Consider the following 16470-nt stretch of genomic DNA (forward strand, 5'->3'; position numbering starts at 1 on the left):
GTTGGCTACTTTGGTTTACACTGTGTATATTCTGGAACTTGCATGTTAAGGGTAGATCCTCCCACTATTATTTTTATTTATTTGTGCATTCAATTGCTTTCCCAACCCTTCCTCTTAAAGTAGCTCAGGGGAGCAAGCAGTGAAACAGTGCAACTATACAAATAAAAACAAACAGTAAATCAAACAAAAAAATTTTTTAATGCACCTCAGTGCCATGTTGCATGGAGCTGCATTATATATATTTTTTTCCAAATAATATTTATTACTTTTAGAATTTACAAAAAAGGAAAAGAAGAAAGAAAAAACAAAAGAGAAAAACAAAAGAAACAAAAGTAAATACAATACAAAATATAAACAATACACAACACAACCATAACACATTAAACTAAACACATTAAACTAAACAAAACCCTATCCCTAACCCTAACCACAAACTAAACAAAACAAAAACAATTTAAAAACATACATCACACCTTTTCCATGCTCTATTTTCATTCCCTTGTTTCATCAACCTCCTCTCACCTCCCTTTTTGTATTCCACTTCTATTAATTGTTTCAGCAAATCCTTTCCATATTTCTCTATTTTCTGTCATACTATAAATATCTTAACATATTTTTAAACTTATTTTCCATTAAAACTAGAATACCTATATATGCTTAACTCTTTATAACATTTCTACTAAGGCCATAAAATTTCATTCCAACATTTTTCTATCACGCATTAATTTTACAGTATTTCCATAAATAAACTTTAAGTTTTCCAATCTTGTTCCACCATCTCTTCTCCCTGGTCTCGGATTCTGCCAGTCCTTTCCGTCAATTCCATATAGTCCATCAACCTGGAGATCTTATGTCCGAGGCTCTTAACTCTTTTCCAAGTCCCTTCTGCAGATCTTCTTTATATTCTTTAATGCTAGAGAGCAAATCTCGGGGAGACTCCAACCTAACAATGCTTTTATTCCTTCTTGACAGGTCAGCCAAATTTCCATAGCTAAAATTAAGATCCATAAAGTATTTCAGAACATGTTTCAAGCTTCCTCCAAATCCAAAGGCCCGCAGAGCTTCAATCTCCTCCTGACCCAAGTCCATATCCCAAAAGTCAGTTAATCCCTGCATAGAGGGATCTTTCCAACTTTCCTTCTCCAATCCAAGCTGGGCTCCGATCCTCAGAATCTGACTTTTTCTAGATTCAATCATAAAAGGCCTCAGCTTATAGTCGTCAGTTTGCTTCTGTAAGGCTGAGGATCCCGCTTGACAACGATGGCTTTCTCCTCCTCCACGAATTGTCCTGCCAAAGTAGATTCCTGAACCAAATCTTGAATACTTTCTGTATCGGTACTCACTTTTTGTCTCAAATTAATTGCTTTTTGTCCCAAGTTGTCAATTTTAATAGTCATGTCATCCGTCTTCTTGTGAAGCTGTTCCAGCGAATAGCTTATCGTACATAAAGCAGTCACTATGGCTTCCCCTGTCAACATTTTTAAATGGTCCAAGGTCAATCTCTGGTTCTCACAATTCCTTATCTTGCAGCTGGAGATCCCCCAGTTACACTCCTGTAACAGTTTCAAAAGCTCCCTCTAGAGGGAAACAGTCTCCACTTGTATCAGTCCTTTCAAGCACAACTCAAGCAATAAAGATAGTTTCAATTTTCAGTTACTTTTCCTCCTTTTTAAACGTAGAAGAGGACAATGGAAACAGTATCTTACTCTTATTTAGCTAGCTGTCAAATACGTTCTGTTCACAGTCAATGAACTCTCCCAAACCGTCACTCTTTCTGGCAGCCTGTTTCCAGGTTCAGAGCAGTGGTAATTTGGTTTTTCACTCTCTCCTGCAGGCTCGCTAGGTCCAAAATTTCCCCCCTCTTCTCCTGCTTCCAAGGGTTTTTTTGTAATTTTAACCGATGGAAATTTAATCCTTTGCCAAAGGCTTTCCAAGACTTTAGCTTGTAATGTCTTTGCTTCAAACTATTTACAAAAGAGGAAGGCGGACTTCCTGTTTAGAACCTTCCCGTTACGATGCCAAATTAAGGTATTTAAAGATCCAATTTTCCGTTCTACTCACGGGTAGTTGTTTAAAGTCCAATTGTCCACAGGAAAAAGTCAGCGCTCTCCGGCAACAGCAATGCGGCTTCACTCCGTGAAAGAAGCAGTCAATTCGAAGCACTGCGCCACTCACCCCACGTCGCTCCGGATCCCCAAAACAAGGTTTCCCCGCAAGTAGGGGAGGCGCAATAGGTTCCAGCCGAATCCCAGGTTCACAAGCTTCTCCCGCCTGTGATTTCAGTGGGTCTCCGCCTTCGCCGTGGCGGTCAAACCCTGCTTTCCACGGAGCAAGTTCCTCCCGATCGGAGGAGCTCCGCCATTGCCGGAGGCGCCAACTCGGAAGCTGCATTATAAAGAAGGGACTTACAGTGTGGTGTTCCATACATTGGACTTCATGAGCATCATTAGCTTTTGCACCAGCTTGCAAATGCAAGAGGCTGTAATGTGGATCCAGACCTTGAGATCAATGCTTTGTCTTCTGTCTTGGTTATGTCTATAAGGTATTGTTCCATTTTGAAGGGCAGGGAACAGGAAGTGGTTCCTGGGATGGTGGTGACACTGGGAAAGAGATGTGAGGGTTCTGAAAGGATCCTAGAGTTCTCCTACCTCCTTTCTAAAGCTGGAAAAGTGCTAAGTAGCGTTTGGGAAAGAGGTGAGAGGACTCTGGGACCCTGTCAGAGCCTTGATGCCTCCTTCCCAATGCCACCACCATCCCAGGAACCACTATTTCCTGTTCCCTGTCATGTCTGGGGCTACCAAAAAAAGGCCATGCGAGGTTGGACCACCCTGTTTTATTATATGACATGAACGTGACAGCCTATGTCCCCATAAGTAAACCCTACTTTTTTCATTGTGTTACTCCCAAGTAAGTTTGTTTAGGAATGTAGCTATAGTCTTGGAAACCAATAATAATTTCCTCTTGGGTCTTCATTCTGCTTCAAGGAGAAATGAGAACACATAGGGGCTAGGCCAACCAATGTTAATGCAAGCATTGTGTTTTGTCTCTCTTCCCTGCATGCATCGCCTGAGTTTTATTCTGAAAGAAGCCACAATTCGTTCACATGAGCAGCCTTATCCATATGGCATTGTGCTCTCTACCTATTCATTCTCAGCATTGTCTCCTCCTCAGATTTAACTTGTGCTTCACAACATTGTTCTTATCACACTTTTCTGCACCCAAGTGTTTGACTTACCAATAGATCTCAATTTTACTCAAGAGCTCCATAACTAGCATTATTTTCCTCATCCATTTTTAAGGTGCTTCAGTAAGAAAATGAGCATGATTGTGACAGGCTAACCTCTGCTTATTTATACCTTTGCCAACTCTAAAAACGTGTGGATCTTATCTAATGATAAATGCTTTTAGTAAAAGCAGTCGCTTCTTCATCTATTCCATATTGCTTCAGGATATACCTTTTTGGAAGTTGGAATGCTTCTTTCCAACATGTTATTTCCTTCTTTATTTTTCTGTATCTGTTCCTTAAATATCAGTGCCCCTTCTCTTCAGATTGTTTTAGCTGAATGTGTTACAGAACCATAAAGAGCACTTACAAAAAATGAGTCACCATCACCTTTTCCTTACGGATAAGTCCTTATTTTCAGATCTTATTGCAGAATTGTTGAAACTGTTAAGCATGTAAGAAACTTCTGGGTGTGATATGTATGAGGTGTATTTTTTTTTTTAAAAAAAAATCATGATCTTGATAATTTGCTAAATGCTTATTTTGAAGTTTTAACTTTCTGATTTCCCCCCAATTCTGTTGGAGTTGTGGACCATTATCTAGCCAAAATTGAATACCCTTAAATTCTAAGCATACTCACCTGGGTTTGAAGCCCATTAAATTGTGGTATTCCCAAGTAAACATGAATCATAGAATTGTAGAGTTGGAAGGGACCCCAGGAATTTCAACACACAGTCCCCCATCCAATTTGAAACCATGCCAAACGCTGCTTAGCTTTGCAAACATGCTAGCAGTTTTATTGCTGCACCACTAGGGTTATTATGGTTGTAATTGTGCTGATTCCAATTGGAGAGGTGAGGTGAGAATTAAATAATTAGATTTTAAAGAGTTTTAGGTGAACCATGCAAATTGTTTGCGACTCCAAGCAACTGCTACCTCATATCTAGCTGAACCACCAAAACACTAGCTGCAAATTTTCCTCTGGCATTTTCTTCCTATTAAAAAAATAGTTTTAATTAAAAAGGGTAGCTAAGATCAGGAAGTCTATAATGAGATGATATAATTATGAACTCAATATACACAGGTTTTTTTTTACTTCTTAGACATTCTGTTTGGGTTAACTATGCATAATCGATTGCTTAAGAGGAATAACAAGGACTATACAAAATGCCCTGTGGGTTTGCTCCAGTTACAGTTTTTGGTCTGCTTACTAGAGAAGCTAAACCAGAGAGGCAGAGGCACGATGCAACCCAAAGCTCTTGGGAGGTGAAGGGCAAATTAATTTTTCTGCATGGAAAAATGTCTCAAACTTTTATGACATTTCAGTGTCGTATTAAGCTAGCATGTGTTGCCGCTTTTTGTAGTTAATTCAAATGAATAATTTTGTAGGAGCCAGGCTTGTAATCCAAACAAACATCTGCTTCCAATAAAACATTGACATTGTCAGATATTTCCTATTTGTTTATCTAAATAGTATTTATTAATTCATTTATTAAATTTCTATACTGCCCTTCATCCAAGAAACACAGAGTGGTTTACAGTATAAAAACAATAAATACATACCATAGGAATAAACAATGTCTGTACAGTTTTAATTATCCAAAGCCTGCAAGAATAGGAATGTTTTATTTCTGGAGGTTGTTTATGTGCATTCTTCTTGTAACTTGTTTTTCTCTCTCCAGAGTGGAGAATAGGAACGTTTTTTTCCTGTTTAATGTTTAATCTTTATGTAAAGTACTTACTACTTACTTACTAATGCTGTCAGGAGCTTTCTGTGGCCATTTCCTGTTTGATTTGTGGTCTCATGTATAAACAGAAGCTGCAAAACAGGTCCAGGCATGGTTATCAGTCATTATTTTCTAATAGCCTGCTGGAAATCCTAATTCCGCTACAGTATGGCATGCAGCAATAAAATTGGGTAGACCTTATTGTCAGAAGCAAAGGCCAAACCCACAACTTCATATGCAGAGTTTGGTTTGTACCAGAAAATGTACATTTATTTTTGTATTTGAATTTTATTAAAAGCCATATAATTACTATACAAAAGGCCAGAACGATGACTTTACATTAAAAAACTGAATCTGCAGCAAAATGTTGCCGTGTAGAATGCTGCTACTCAAGTTTATGTCTGTCAGTATTTCATGTCCACTGAGTGTTTTCAGTGCTCATTGTGGTGTTTTGGGCAGGGGTTGTACTTCTACAAACCAGGTTTCCTTGTGTCTTCTGATACCTATGGAGAGTTACATTGGAATAAACCCTGTTAAATCAGTGGGATTTTCTTCAGAGTCCATATGTACAGGATCCCCGATCAACCTGTTTCTAATTTAAGGGAGCTTGCTGATTAGGAACATAAGAATCATGTTGCTGATCAGACCAGAGACCCTCCAGATGATAATAGACTCCAGCTGCTATCAACCCTAGTCAGCATGGTTGATTCATTCTTGGGAATGATGAGAGCAACAAATCAAGAGCCTTAGTCCTACCTTCACAGTAGTCAACCAAATGTCTATGGGAAGCCCATGAGCAGGCCATTTGTATAAAGTAGACCTAATATTTGCAGACAACCTGCAAATAATCTACCATAGTCAATGCTACTGTTCAGAGATTTAGGCTTTTTCCTTGTGGTTGCTTATTTGGGAGCATGTACCATTAAACTCATCTGGGTATCCAGTTGTACAATTGGACTGTATGTGAATTAAAAATCTACACCAGATTTGTTATTCAGGAATTATTCAGGACACCAGCTAAGTGGCATGCTATAGCCCTCATGATAACTTTTTGGGTGTCCCCTGTGCCAGACATGCAGGCACCTTCTTGTAGTGGGTTGCTCTTCTAAAGAGCATTATGGGTGAGCAACCATATGTGTTCTGTGACACTTCGTTCTCAGGGTTCTGCCTCCTGCCGGCCAGTGCTGCGATAAATGGCACAACCTGTCTCCTAAGAGGACCCATCTCAACTCTGAGCATGATGCAAAACCCTCAGTTATATATTATGAGTATGGCTTTGTAGCTTTAGATTATGCTGAAAAAATAGCTTCCATCAGCATTTTGTATAACTATCAACCACTTTCAAACTATTTTCTGCTATTCACTGATATTCCTGTTATCTTAAAGAGTACAATTTGTAGATTATGAATAATCTACAATATGTATCCATTTATCCCATTCTCTATTTGGACTCTTAAAAAGCAGTCACACTGTATATCAAACCATATAACATGTTTTAGTTCAGTATTTAATGGATTCAAATAATCATTGCAGAAGGCAGTAGCTTGTAAAGTAACAACTTGAGTTCAACCACTGATAGGGTACATAAGACACTGACTTATTTTGGTGTTCCCTTGAATGATAGCTGCAGTTTGAGTTGTTTCAGGAAGTGTGAATTTCTCCCCTGCTCTTTAAGATACCTACCACAATGCTTTCTTCTTTTTTATTTTTTTAAATGCATCCTAAAACCTTTTCAACCTATCTCTGAAAACTAAGAGAAAGTCAGATACGTTACCAGTCTTTCTTTCTTGGTTCTCCTATTGTTAGATTGTTCTACCTTGATATTGAGACTGAAAACTGGTTTTTATAGGCATGTTACTACTAGGTAAATAAAATGCCTTTGTATGTTTCCAGTATACATGTATACTGTGACTAAGGAGCAGGTTATAGGTATTACTTGTTCTACAGTAGTTAAGTGTTGCTCTGGGGGTGTTTAGATGATATGATCAGTAATGATTTAGAGTTAGGGATGAGTGATGAGGTTGCCAGGTTTTATGATCCCCCCAAATTGTTCAAGGTTGTTGAAAGAAAAAGAGATTGTGAGGAGGTAAATGGGCAGTAAAATGACAAATGAGATTCAGTGTAAACAAGTGTAAAGGGTTGCACACTATGTGTGTGTGTGTGTGTGTGTGTGTGTGTGGTGAAGATCCTCACTTCACATATACACTCGTGGGGTCTGAATTGGGGGTGACTGACCAGAAACAGGACCTTGGGGTCATAGTGGATAGCTCAGTGTAGTTGGAACAGCTGTGAAAAAGGTGAATTCCATATTAGGTATCATTAGGAAAGTGATTGAAAATAGACCTGCCAATATAATAGTGCTGTGATAAAAAATCCATGTTAAGACCACTCTTGGGAATGTCTCATCTCATAAAAGGACATTGTAAAGTTGGGCAGAGTTCAGAAAAGGGCAACCTAAATTGTAGTGGAACAACTTTCTTGTGAGTAAAATTGAAAACATTTGGGTTGTTTTCTAATAGAAAAAAGGCAAATAACATAGTAGAGGTGTAAGATTATGCATGCTGTGAAGAAAGTGGATAGGGAGATGTATTTTCTCCCTTTTTTGTAAAACTAGAACCTGAGGCCATCCAATAAAGCTTATTTCTGGAAGATTCAGAAGAGGCAAAGTGAAGTATTTCTTCACACAGTACATAGCAAAAGTATGGAATTTATTCCCATAACATGAACGTAGGTCCACTAACCTGGATGGCTTTAAAAGAGGATGAGCCTATCAGACGCTTCTAGCTACAATGGTTATATTCTGTCTCCGCTGTTGGAGGCCTTATGGTGCTAAATGCCAGTTTCTGGGAATCACTAGTGGGGGAAGTGCTTTTAAACAGGACCTGCTTATAGTCTTCCCACAAACTTATGATTGGCTGCTGTGAGAACAGAATGCTCGACTAGCTGGGCCCTTGATCTGATCCAATGGGGTCTCCTTATGCTCGTTCCTTTATTAGGTTAGAAATCCACCTTTGAACAGCAGTTCATAGATTGGGGGAGGGCAGACTTCCAGGACCTGCTTTGTGTGGTGTTAAAACCTCAGGAGCCATCAACTGGGCTGAGGCACAAATTAAATTAAAGAACAGGGTACCAATGAGCAGCTGCTGAGATCAGGAATTTGTTTTGGGTACCAGAACTGAGCTCATAGTCCTACCTCAGAAAAGTTCATTCCTGGTTGCCTTCTTTATTTCAGAATTCTTAATTTAAAGGGAAAGGCTATTTTGTTGCTGTCATGGTTAAACATTTGGCGGCTCAGAAAGCCTTTCTGATCTACTGCTAATCACCAATAGATCCAGATCTACCTTTTGTGCATCCCTGATCTATGTGAGTGAAGGAATGGCTACATATTTGTAACCGCTCTTTTCCAAGTTCTTCTGCTTTGTTCACACATTCTCTCCATTTTGCTTTCTTAATCCTAGGATTAGAGGGTGATAGCCAGTGCTGAAATCAGTAGATCTACTCCAAGTATGACTACTGTTAGATATTGCCCAATGAGCTGGAGCGAAACAAATAAATCACTCAGTCATATTCTATGCTCTAAGCCAGGTTATCCAATACAAAAGCATTCCAAACAAGACTGTGGATAATTTCTGAAAGAGAATCCATGGTTCCTTGACTGCTGGGATAGCTCAATCCGTAGAGCATGAGACTCTTAATCTCAGGGTCGTGGTTTATATTTATGCATTGCAGGGGTTTGGACTAGATGATTCTCATGGTCCCTTCAAATTCTATGATTCTATTTTTAGTTGCCCTAAAAATTTGAAATGTAAAGGGTAGTTTCCTGTCTTTTACTGAACGGAATAAAACAAAAAAATTTCCTTCCAGTAGCACCTTAAAGACCAACTAAGTTAGTTCTTGGTATGAGCTTTCGTGTGCATGCACACTTCTTCAGATACATCTGAAGAAGTGTGTATCTGAAGAAGTGTGCATGCACATGAAAGCTCATACCAAGAACTAACTTAGTTGGTCTTTAAGGTGCTACTGGAAGGAAATTTTTTTGTTTTGACTATGACAGACCAACACGGCTACCTATCTGTAACTGAACGGAATAAATTATTATTACCACTTTATTTCTCCCTCATTTCACCTTCTTAAATATTTTTGAGCAGACAGAATTCCCCCCCCCCCTTGGATCAGCAGACTTCATTCATTCAACTTTTCCTTGAGTGGAATGAAGCTAAACCCTTATGTGTAGCTTTTCTATTTGTGTTTTCCAGCTGCCTATAATTTTAAATGTAGCACTTGAAAGTACAGTGGTACCTTGGTTTAAGGACTGCTTAGTTTATGAACTACTTGGATTAAGAACGCTGCAAACCTGGAAGGTGTTTTGGTTTGTGAATATTGCCTTGGAATAAGAACATGTTTCGCTTCCTGCTAAGTGTGTTCCATTTGTAAATTGAGTCCCCTGCTGCTATGGGAAAGCACGCCTTGGTTTATAAACGCTTTGGTTTAAGAACGGACTTCCAGAACGGATTAAGTTCATAAACCAAGGTACCACTGTAAACCAAGGTACCACTATCAGGCTTGATAACTGTTGAGTTGAACAGTGCTTTTTGCTGAATCTTCGGAACAGTACTTCTTTGAATGTAATCTAAAATGTCTTTGAACTTTTGCACATCAACAATTAGTTGGTGCCTACTAGATTTCTTAAATTTTCTTTAGAACTGTTGCTACCTAGTCATTTATTCCCCATCTTTGGTCCAAACTGAATCTTACCTTAAACAGATAGGTTACTGTATGAATGTTTTTAACTTTTAGAAAAGGGGCTATGGGGGGAATCAGGATTGGCTTTAAAGCTCCCATCCTAATAGACTCCCCCGCCCTGTGGGAGGGATGCTACCAGTGGCACCAGTAGCGTTCCCTCCTACGCTAAGTAACCTCAGGGTTGCAGAGGGTGTGTGTGTGATTATTTGTTGGGACTACCACACAGGAGAAGATAATGGACCCCGAGCCCTAGAGTCCTAATCCCAATTGTCCTCCATCGGGCTTCCATTTTAAAAGTAAAAAAGAATTGTGCCATGTCAAACTTATGTGCTTAACATAGGCCACAATCATACCATGCATTTAAAGCTCTTTAAACAGTCATGGGTTTCCCCAAATAATTCTGGGAGCTGTAGTTTAAGTGTGCATAGAGCTGTTAAAGGTAAAAGTAAAGGGACCCCCGACCATTAGGTCCAGTTGCGGACGACTCTGGGGTTGCGGTGTTCATCTCGCTTTACTGGCCGAGGGAGCCGGCGTACAGCTTCCGGGTCATGTGGCCAGCATGACTAAGCCGCTTCTGGCGAAACCAGTGCAGCGCACGGAAACGCCGTTTACCTTCCCGCCGGAGTGGTACCTATTTATCTACTTGTACTTTGACGTGCTTTTGAACTGCTAGGTTGGCAGGAGCAGGGATCGAGCAACGGAAGCTCACCCCTTTGTGGGGATTCGAACTGCCGACCTTCCGATCAGAAAGCCCTAGGCTCTGTGGTTTAGACCACAGCGCCACCTGCGTCCTCTTAGAGCTGTTAGGAGACCCCTATTCCGATCACAGAGTTCAAGTCCTAGAGGGGTTTAATAAACATTCTCTTTTTGCAAGGAACTCTGGGAATCGCAGCTCTGTAGGTCTCTTAACAGCTCTCACCCGAGTTACAAAATACAACTTCCAGGATTATTTGGGAGAGGCCATGACTGTTCAAAGCGGTATCACACTGCAATAAATGTATGGTCTCAGTGTGGCCACAGTTGGCACAAAGACTGGTTCTCTTCTTCGCCAAAATTCATTTTTAGTTATTGTTGTTTTTATAGGTATCTAGCATATTGTTGCTGAATGTTTCAGTATGTTTTGCAAGAAAACTTTTAACATTTGAAGCATATTTCATACATATTAAGTGTGTAGTTCAATGCTGCAATTTTCATACAGTTGACATAAAACTAATGAGAAACCGCTTAGAAAATAGAACATTTGAAAATATTAAAAAATGTATAAGCTTTGATTTTGATATGGAATTCACAGATGGTATGGCAGTTCCCTTCCCCACCCTTCCCAGAAAAGAGAGTAAATTTGATTATCCTTTTAACATCTAGTTGGTGTTCTCAGACAATTTCAGCTTGGGGAAATATAATATGCCAGCCCAGGTCTGAGGGTGTTGCTGTTTGTTGGTTGAGAGCATTAGAAGGGGGAAGGTTCAGAAGGGAGAAAATATTTCTTTTTACTTTCATGATTTGGTGCCCTATGAATCTGGAAATGCAGGTTATTTAATACTGCTCATATTTCCAATCCATATATTCACATGTAAACACCTTCCTTGTGACAGCGATTCAGTCCCCCTCCCCCAACCTGGAATCTCTTGAAGCGATGACATATTTCAACAAAAAGATTTCTTGCTGTCTCGCTGTGTATCTCAATAAACCATTTGTTGGATTTTTCGTAGTAGCTGGAATGTGCCTCTGCATGCAGTCTGTTCTCAGAATCATCTGGTAAATGTCTGTTCAGCCTCAAAAGAGGAAACACCCCTCTGTGTAAAAGAAATGGTACTTCCTGCTTTCATAAACAGTCATGTGCATAGTTTAGCAAGGCCTGATGCCTCTGGAGCTTTTTCTTTTATAGCACCATAGAATCTGCCTCTGCAGAAGTACAGTGAATCTTGTGGCTTCATTTGGAACAAAGGGGATTATTAGGGGGAAAGATCTCTCTCGAATAAGGCATTGGAAAACAAGGGCAGGCAGTCTTTGGTTGTGAATATTTTCTGATTTTTCCAGAAATCAAGCAGAAGATTGAGCTGCTGATGTCAGTTAACTCTGAGAAGTCGTCCTCTTCAGAAAGGTACAGCTACATCTCCTGCATGAACAATTAATGGTGTAGTAATGCTAAGACACAGTATAGGGTATTTTTCCTGTCAAGTGTGCCAATTGTGTTGATGTATTGCATGCTTGCCATTGTAATCTGTTAATTGAATCTGTTGCTGGTTAAGCCTTGCGACAGTGGCAAATGCTTATTATTTCATGTTTTTTTTAAAAAATGAGGGCTAATCTGTGCAGCATGCAAATCCATAATACATCGTCTGGTACATACGTGTTTATACTGTTGCTGCAGTGTGTGTGTGTGTGTGTGTGTGTGTGTGTGTGTGTGTGTGTGTGTTTCCGTGTGTGTTTCCACCCATGAAAGCATCTTGATTTTTAAATCTAGATTGAGAGATGTTGCACGCACACACAAACACACACACACACACAAACGTACATACATACATAGACATGCATATATCAGATAATGTCACTTAAAAATAGGATTGTACTTGAATTTAGGCTAGGAGAAAATAAATTCTGTTAAAAGCAGTATGTTAGGTTGAAAGGGAGTGTCCTTTGCTAATAGCTTAGGAATTGCAAACCTATGAATTAGTCACATTCCGTGTGAGAGATGTGATGCTGCTTCAAGTCTGTGCTAGGAAATGGAGCAGTCACTGCATGCAGTAATGGTTCATGCCTGCAGGTAAGGACAAAATGACTCAGAAGTGTTTTTAGAACAATCATTTTGTCTGTCAATCTGCTTCTAATATCCATTAGTAATTTAATTTTGCATTATTTATGTAACCTTTTGGTTATCTTGGTATGTAGCATGGGTATCAAACCTGTTCAACCATCTTTGCTGTAAGATTAATTTTTGACAGTAGAATGTATACTAAATAAATTATGTTTCATATATAGCAACACTAGTTCTGTTACTAAACCTACATTAATCTTTCCATCTCAGATCTATATTGTGATATCCATTTCTTTTATAGGAGACGATGGCATAATTACTGATTCAGTAAACCTAAATTCTGATTTTATGTTGAATATTCATCAAAATGGGCATAAGAGAGCATAGTTCCAATGCAGTAGATGTATCTCAGCTAATCAGGAGGATATAGGGCATATAATTAAAACAGAACCTCGACTGTATGCTTTGTATAGCTTTACAATAATAGCCATTTAATTGGATTTGTAAATTTTAAAAGGGAGAGCAAGCTACTGTAATCAACCAGGATTGCTTTAATTTTATCATAGAGATGCAAGATATTCACAGCAAAGAAAAATGCATAAAATGGTGTGTGGGGTGGAGTAGGGGATCAAGGAAGGCACATTTTCATTTTGGTGATTTTTTTTAAAGGTGTATTTTCAGAATTGAGAAATGTAATGAAAGGGTTTAGTCGTTTTGCTGTAGAAACAGAAACTCGGAATTCAAATGCTAATTGGGTTGTGTTCAGCTTTTCCATCCCTAACCTGGTTCTATATGAGCTATAAATGTTATGCCAATAAAATGGAGGTGATGACGTTAGGGAAGAGGATGGAGATGAAAATAGCACAGGCAAAGAATGCCAACTATGATTTTAGGTTTTCTCTTAAAAAGAATGGCACTGATACTGGGGTGAAACCAATGAGAGCATTGTTGTGTTTGATATATATGTGTGTATATATAATATATATATATATACACATACATATACATAATGAAGGAGGTGATAGCTCATGCTGTTCAGAAATACATTTTAACTGTGAGATGAAACTGGCATCTAATTGGAATTAATCTTCTTCTTTAATGCATAAATGCACATAATAAGATAGGGAGGAAGTAAATTTAAGGGCAGACATTGTGCTAATGGACCATGAGAAATGTCCTTGATTGGCAAGGAAAGCAACAGCATATATCATAATAAGAATATAAATGAATGTACCGTATAGATATATCTTTACAAACTGTAAATTTTAAAGACCACATTGTGGATTAGCTGTGGTCAGACAGGAAGTGCTAGATATTTTAGCCTTTTGATATAATTTCATAGACATGTACTTTATAAAAACCACGGAACTGCAGAAGTATGTCTTTCTTGCATTGCTCCCAATGTAGGGAGAGTTAGTTACACCTAAACGAGACCAACTTTTTCTAGATTGGTCCTGTGTGAGTTAAAAATGTATTTTTTATGTTACTGACTACAAGGAGATAATAGTATTTCAGAATCTCTGTGCCATTTTTTAAAATAAATTACTTAAGAAATGTAGATTAGCACTATTATTACTATTATTTATTTATTTTGTAGCAGGTAGGAAATCTAAAGTTTGGGATTAGTGTACAGCGAACATAAGCCCTGAAAGCTACAAACTCAAATGAAGGTGTGTGGAGACTCTGTACAAACTGACAACATCAATAAGGATAATATTTGTGGTCTGTGTGTCAGAACACACATGGAAAACCCTGCTCCTGCACTGAACATCTTCAGAACATTCCAGAGCATGGTTGAGGAACCTGTGGCCCTCTAGAGCAGGGTGGTCCAGTGAGCAGCCATGGAGACCTTTTTAGCTGGTCTTCGACAGCATTTTATGCCCCCTGCCAAGCCCTCATTTTGGCTACCCAAAGATAGATATGTGAGCCACTGGGCTTTAGGAAGGCAGTGTGAGGGTCATGACAGGGTCCTAGAGTCCCTCCAACTCCTTTCCTAAGCCTAGTTAGTGCTTTCCCAGCTTTGGGAAGGATGTGGGAGGGCTCCAGAATGCTGCCAGAACCCCACTCCTCCTTCCAAAGGCCAGTTATTTGGCTTTTGGAAGGCAGCACAAAAGCTGGGAGTGTGTGTGTCAAATTTTGGCCTTCCCCCTGCCTGCATGACAAGGCAATGTATGACCCACAGGTTCCATGTTGAAGTACTCTTGCGACCCACATAGTATGAAAAATTGGATGCCCTGCTCTAGATATTGTTGGGGTTAACATCCGCCTTCATCCATAACCATGGATCATGGTGTCCGAGGGCCGCAGGTCCCTCACCCTTGTTCTAGACCTAGAGCTAAAAATCTTTGACTTTTGCACATTCACGACTATTGGACAATGTGTGAAAACCTGTTCATGCTGCTAGTTTGTGCATACTCTCCATTCTTTCATGTGAATGCTTGCAGTCATTGGAGGTGACTCTCATGAGTTGGAACAGTATACAGATGTCTGATCATACAGTGATGGGGTTTTCCAGAAGTGCCTTTGATGTCCTAAATCAATTGTGTTTTAGGCTCTGATTTAGCACGTTTTGCTTATATTTAGCAAACAAAATGTTAAAATACACCACGTTAATTTTATATGCTGTATAAATATCTCAAAGGTTTTTCTAATAGCTGACGTTGAACTGATATTTTTCATTTGGATTTTTTTTAAAAAAAATAAAGCACATATAGGCCCAATTCACATATCTTGTTAAAATTGTGTCCATACTGCTATTCCCAAGTGGGTGGAAACCTACAAACCAGTGCTTGTGGTTCATTTATCTCCAAATTAACTATGAGAAGAGGCTGCATTTAATAGTTCACATGTGTGAAGCCAACACTCTGGTTTTCTCTGCACTCTGGGAAAAGATATGCTTGCTTCTTCACAGTAAGCCAGAGTTTGACATACCTGTGCTGTGCAAATCAGGCCCTGATGTGATTTATTTTGAACAAATTGATACTATCTTAATTGGAATATTTGGTAATAGTTCAAGAAATGCAGATAAATAGCATACACATCTGTAACATGTTGTAAATTTTAACAACAAAAAGAGAACACATGAATTTTAGCGTGTACCCAAAGCGGTAATGTAAATGCATGCTTCATAGGGATAGTCAACTGAAATTATCTGGTTTTACTGGGATTGTGTCCATTATGTTACCTTTATAAAGCAACACATTTTTTTAGAAATGGAATTTTTTCTGTGGAATATAGTGTTGGAATATTGAAAAATGTTCTGCCCAATATCACTGCACACATGGTTGCCACTTTGCAAGCTTTCACATTTAGGCTGCGTTTCTATGCGTACTTTCCTTGAATTAAACTCCATGAAACACACTTGGATTTTCTTCTGAGTTAACATGCATAGGATTATGCTATTAGTTATGCTGTAATAGGAAAGGGGCCTAGTAGAGTAATGATAAGAAGAGCATTGGATTTGGAAGGCTTCAAATTTGTTAGAGTTGAAGATTGTAGTGCTGGAAGGCAACTAATCCATGTCATCCAAAATGTTGATAAACACTCTGACAGCACCTATGTTCCTAGAGAAAATGACTCATCAGGATTGGCTCTCTAAGAGTCCCTTCTCCATCTATCTATTTTTTTTTTTGAAAGCCATGTTTACACTTACACTCTAGTGTTTAATTTGCATGATACTCTTTGCTTCATTTGATCATGCTATATTCTGGTTTTAAAACTGGGCTTGATCTGTTTGTCAATAATGGGTTTTGCTTCCTTGTTTTGCATCAGCTTTTTGTTTGGTTGATAGACTTAGTGAAATGAATTAATATATATTTTTAAAAAAATTGAAAATACAGACCTTTGGACTCTTGCCTGCCAGCCATTCTATAAAAGGTGTCCACAAAAGATGATTAATACCTTAGTGAGAATTGATTTAGTTGAGATTCCTGCATTGCATGGGGTTTGACTAGATGACCCTCGGGGTCCCTTCTACGATTAGATGAAATAGAGGATGAATGCTTCAGATAATGGGGTGGGTG

The 16470-nt window shown here is 38.9% G+C and overlaps 2 protein-coding genes across 13 annotated transcripts in view; both read left to right on the forward strand.

Moving 5' to 3' along the window:
* The window catches only part of BCAP29 (B cell receptor associated protein 29), a 920634-nt gene that overhangs the window by 748799 nt on the left and 155365 nt on the right, over positions 1 to 16470 (forward strand). The window lies entirely within an intron of this gene.
* The window catches only part of SRPK2 (SRSF protein kinase 2), a 101937-nt gene that overhangs the window by 32466 nt on the left and 53001 nt on the right, over positions 1 to 16470 (forward strand). For 7 of the 12 annotated variants that reach the window (XM_083701456.1, XM_083701462.1, XM_083701461.1 and 4 more), the window contains one exon: positions 11731 to 11794. The exons of the other annotated variants lie outside the window; for them this stretch is intronic. In XM_083701456.1, coding sequence (XP_083557582.1) covers positions 11757 to 11794 — 38 coding nt within the window. In that variant the 5' untranslated portion in view covers positions 11731 to 11756. The remainder of the gene's footprint in view (positions 1 to 11730; positions 11795 to 16470) is intronic. 12 annotated transcript variants of the gene reach the window in all.

The sequence above is a fragment of the Podarcis gaigeae genome (assembly GCF_964106915.1).
Source record: "Podarcis gaigeae genome assembly, chromosome: 10".
In the NCBI taxonomy this organism is placed as follows: Eukaryota; Metazoa; Chordata; class Lepidosauria; order Squamata; family Lacertidae; genus Podarcis; species Podarcis gaigeae.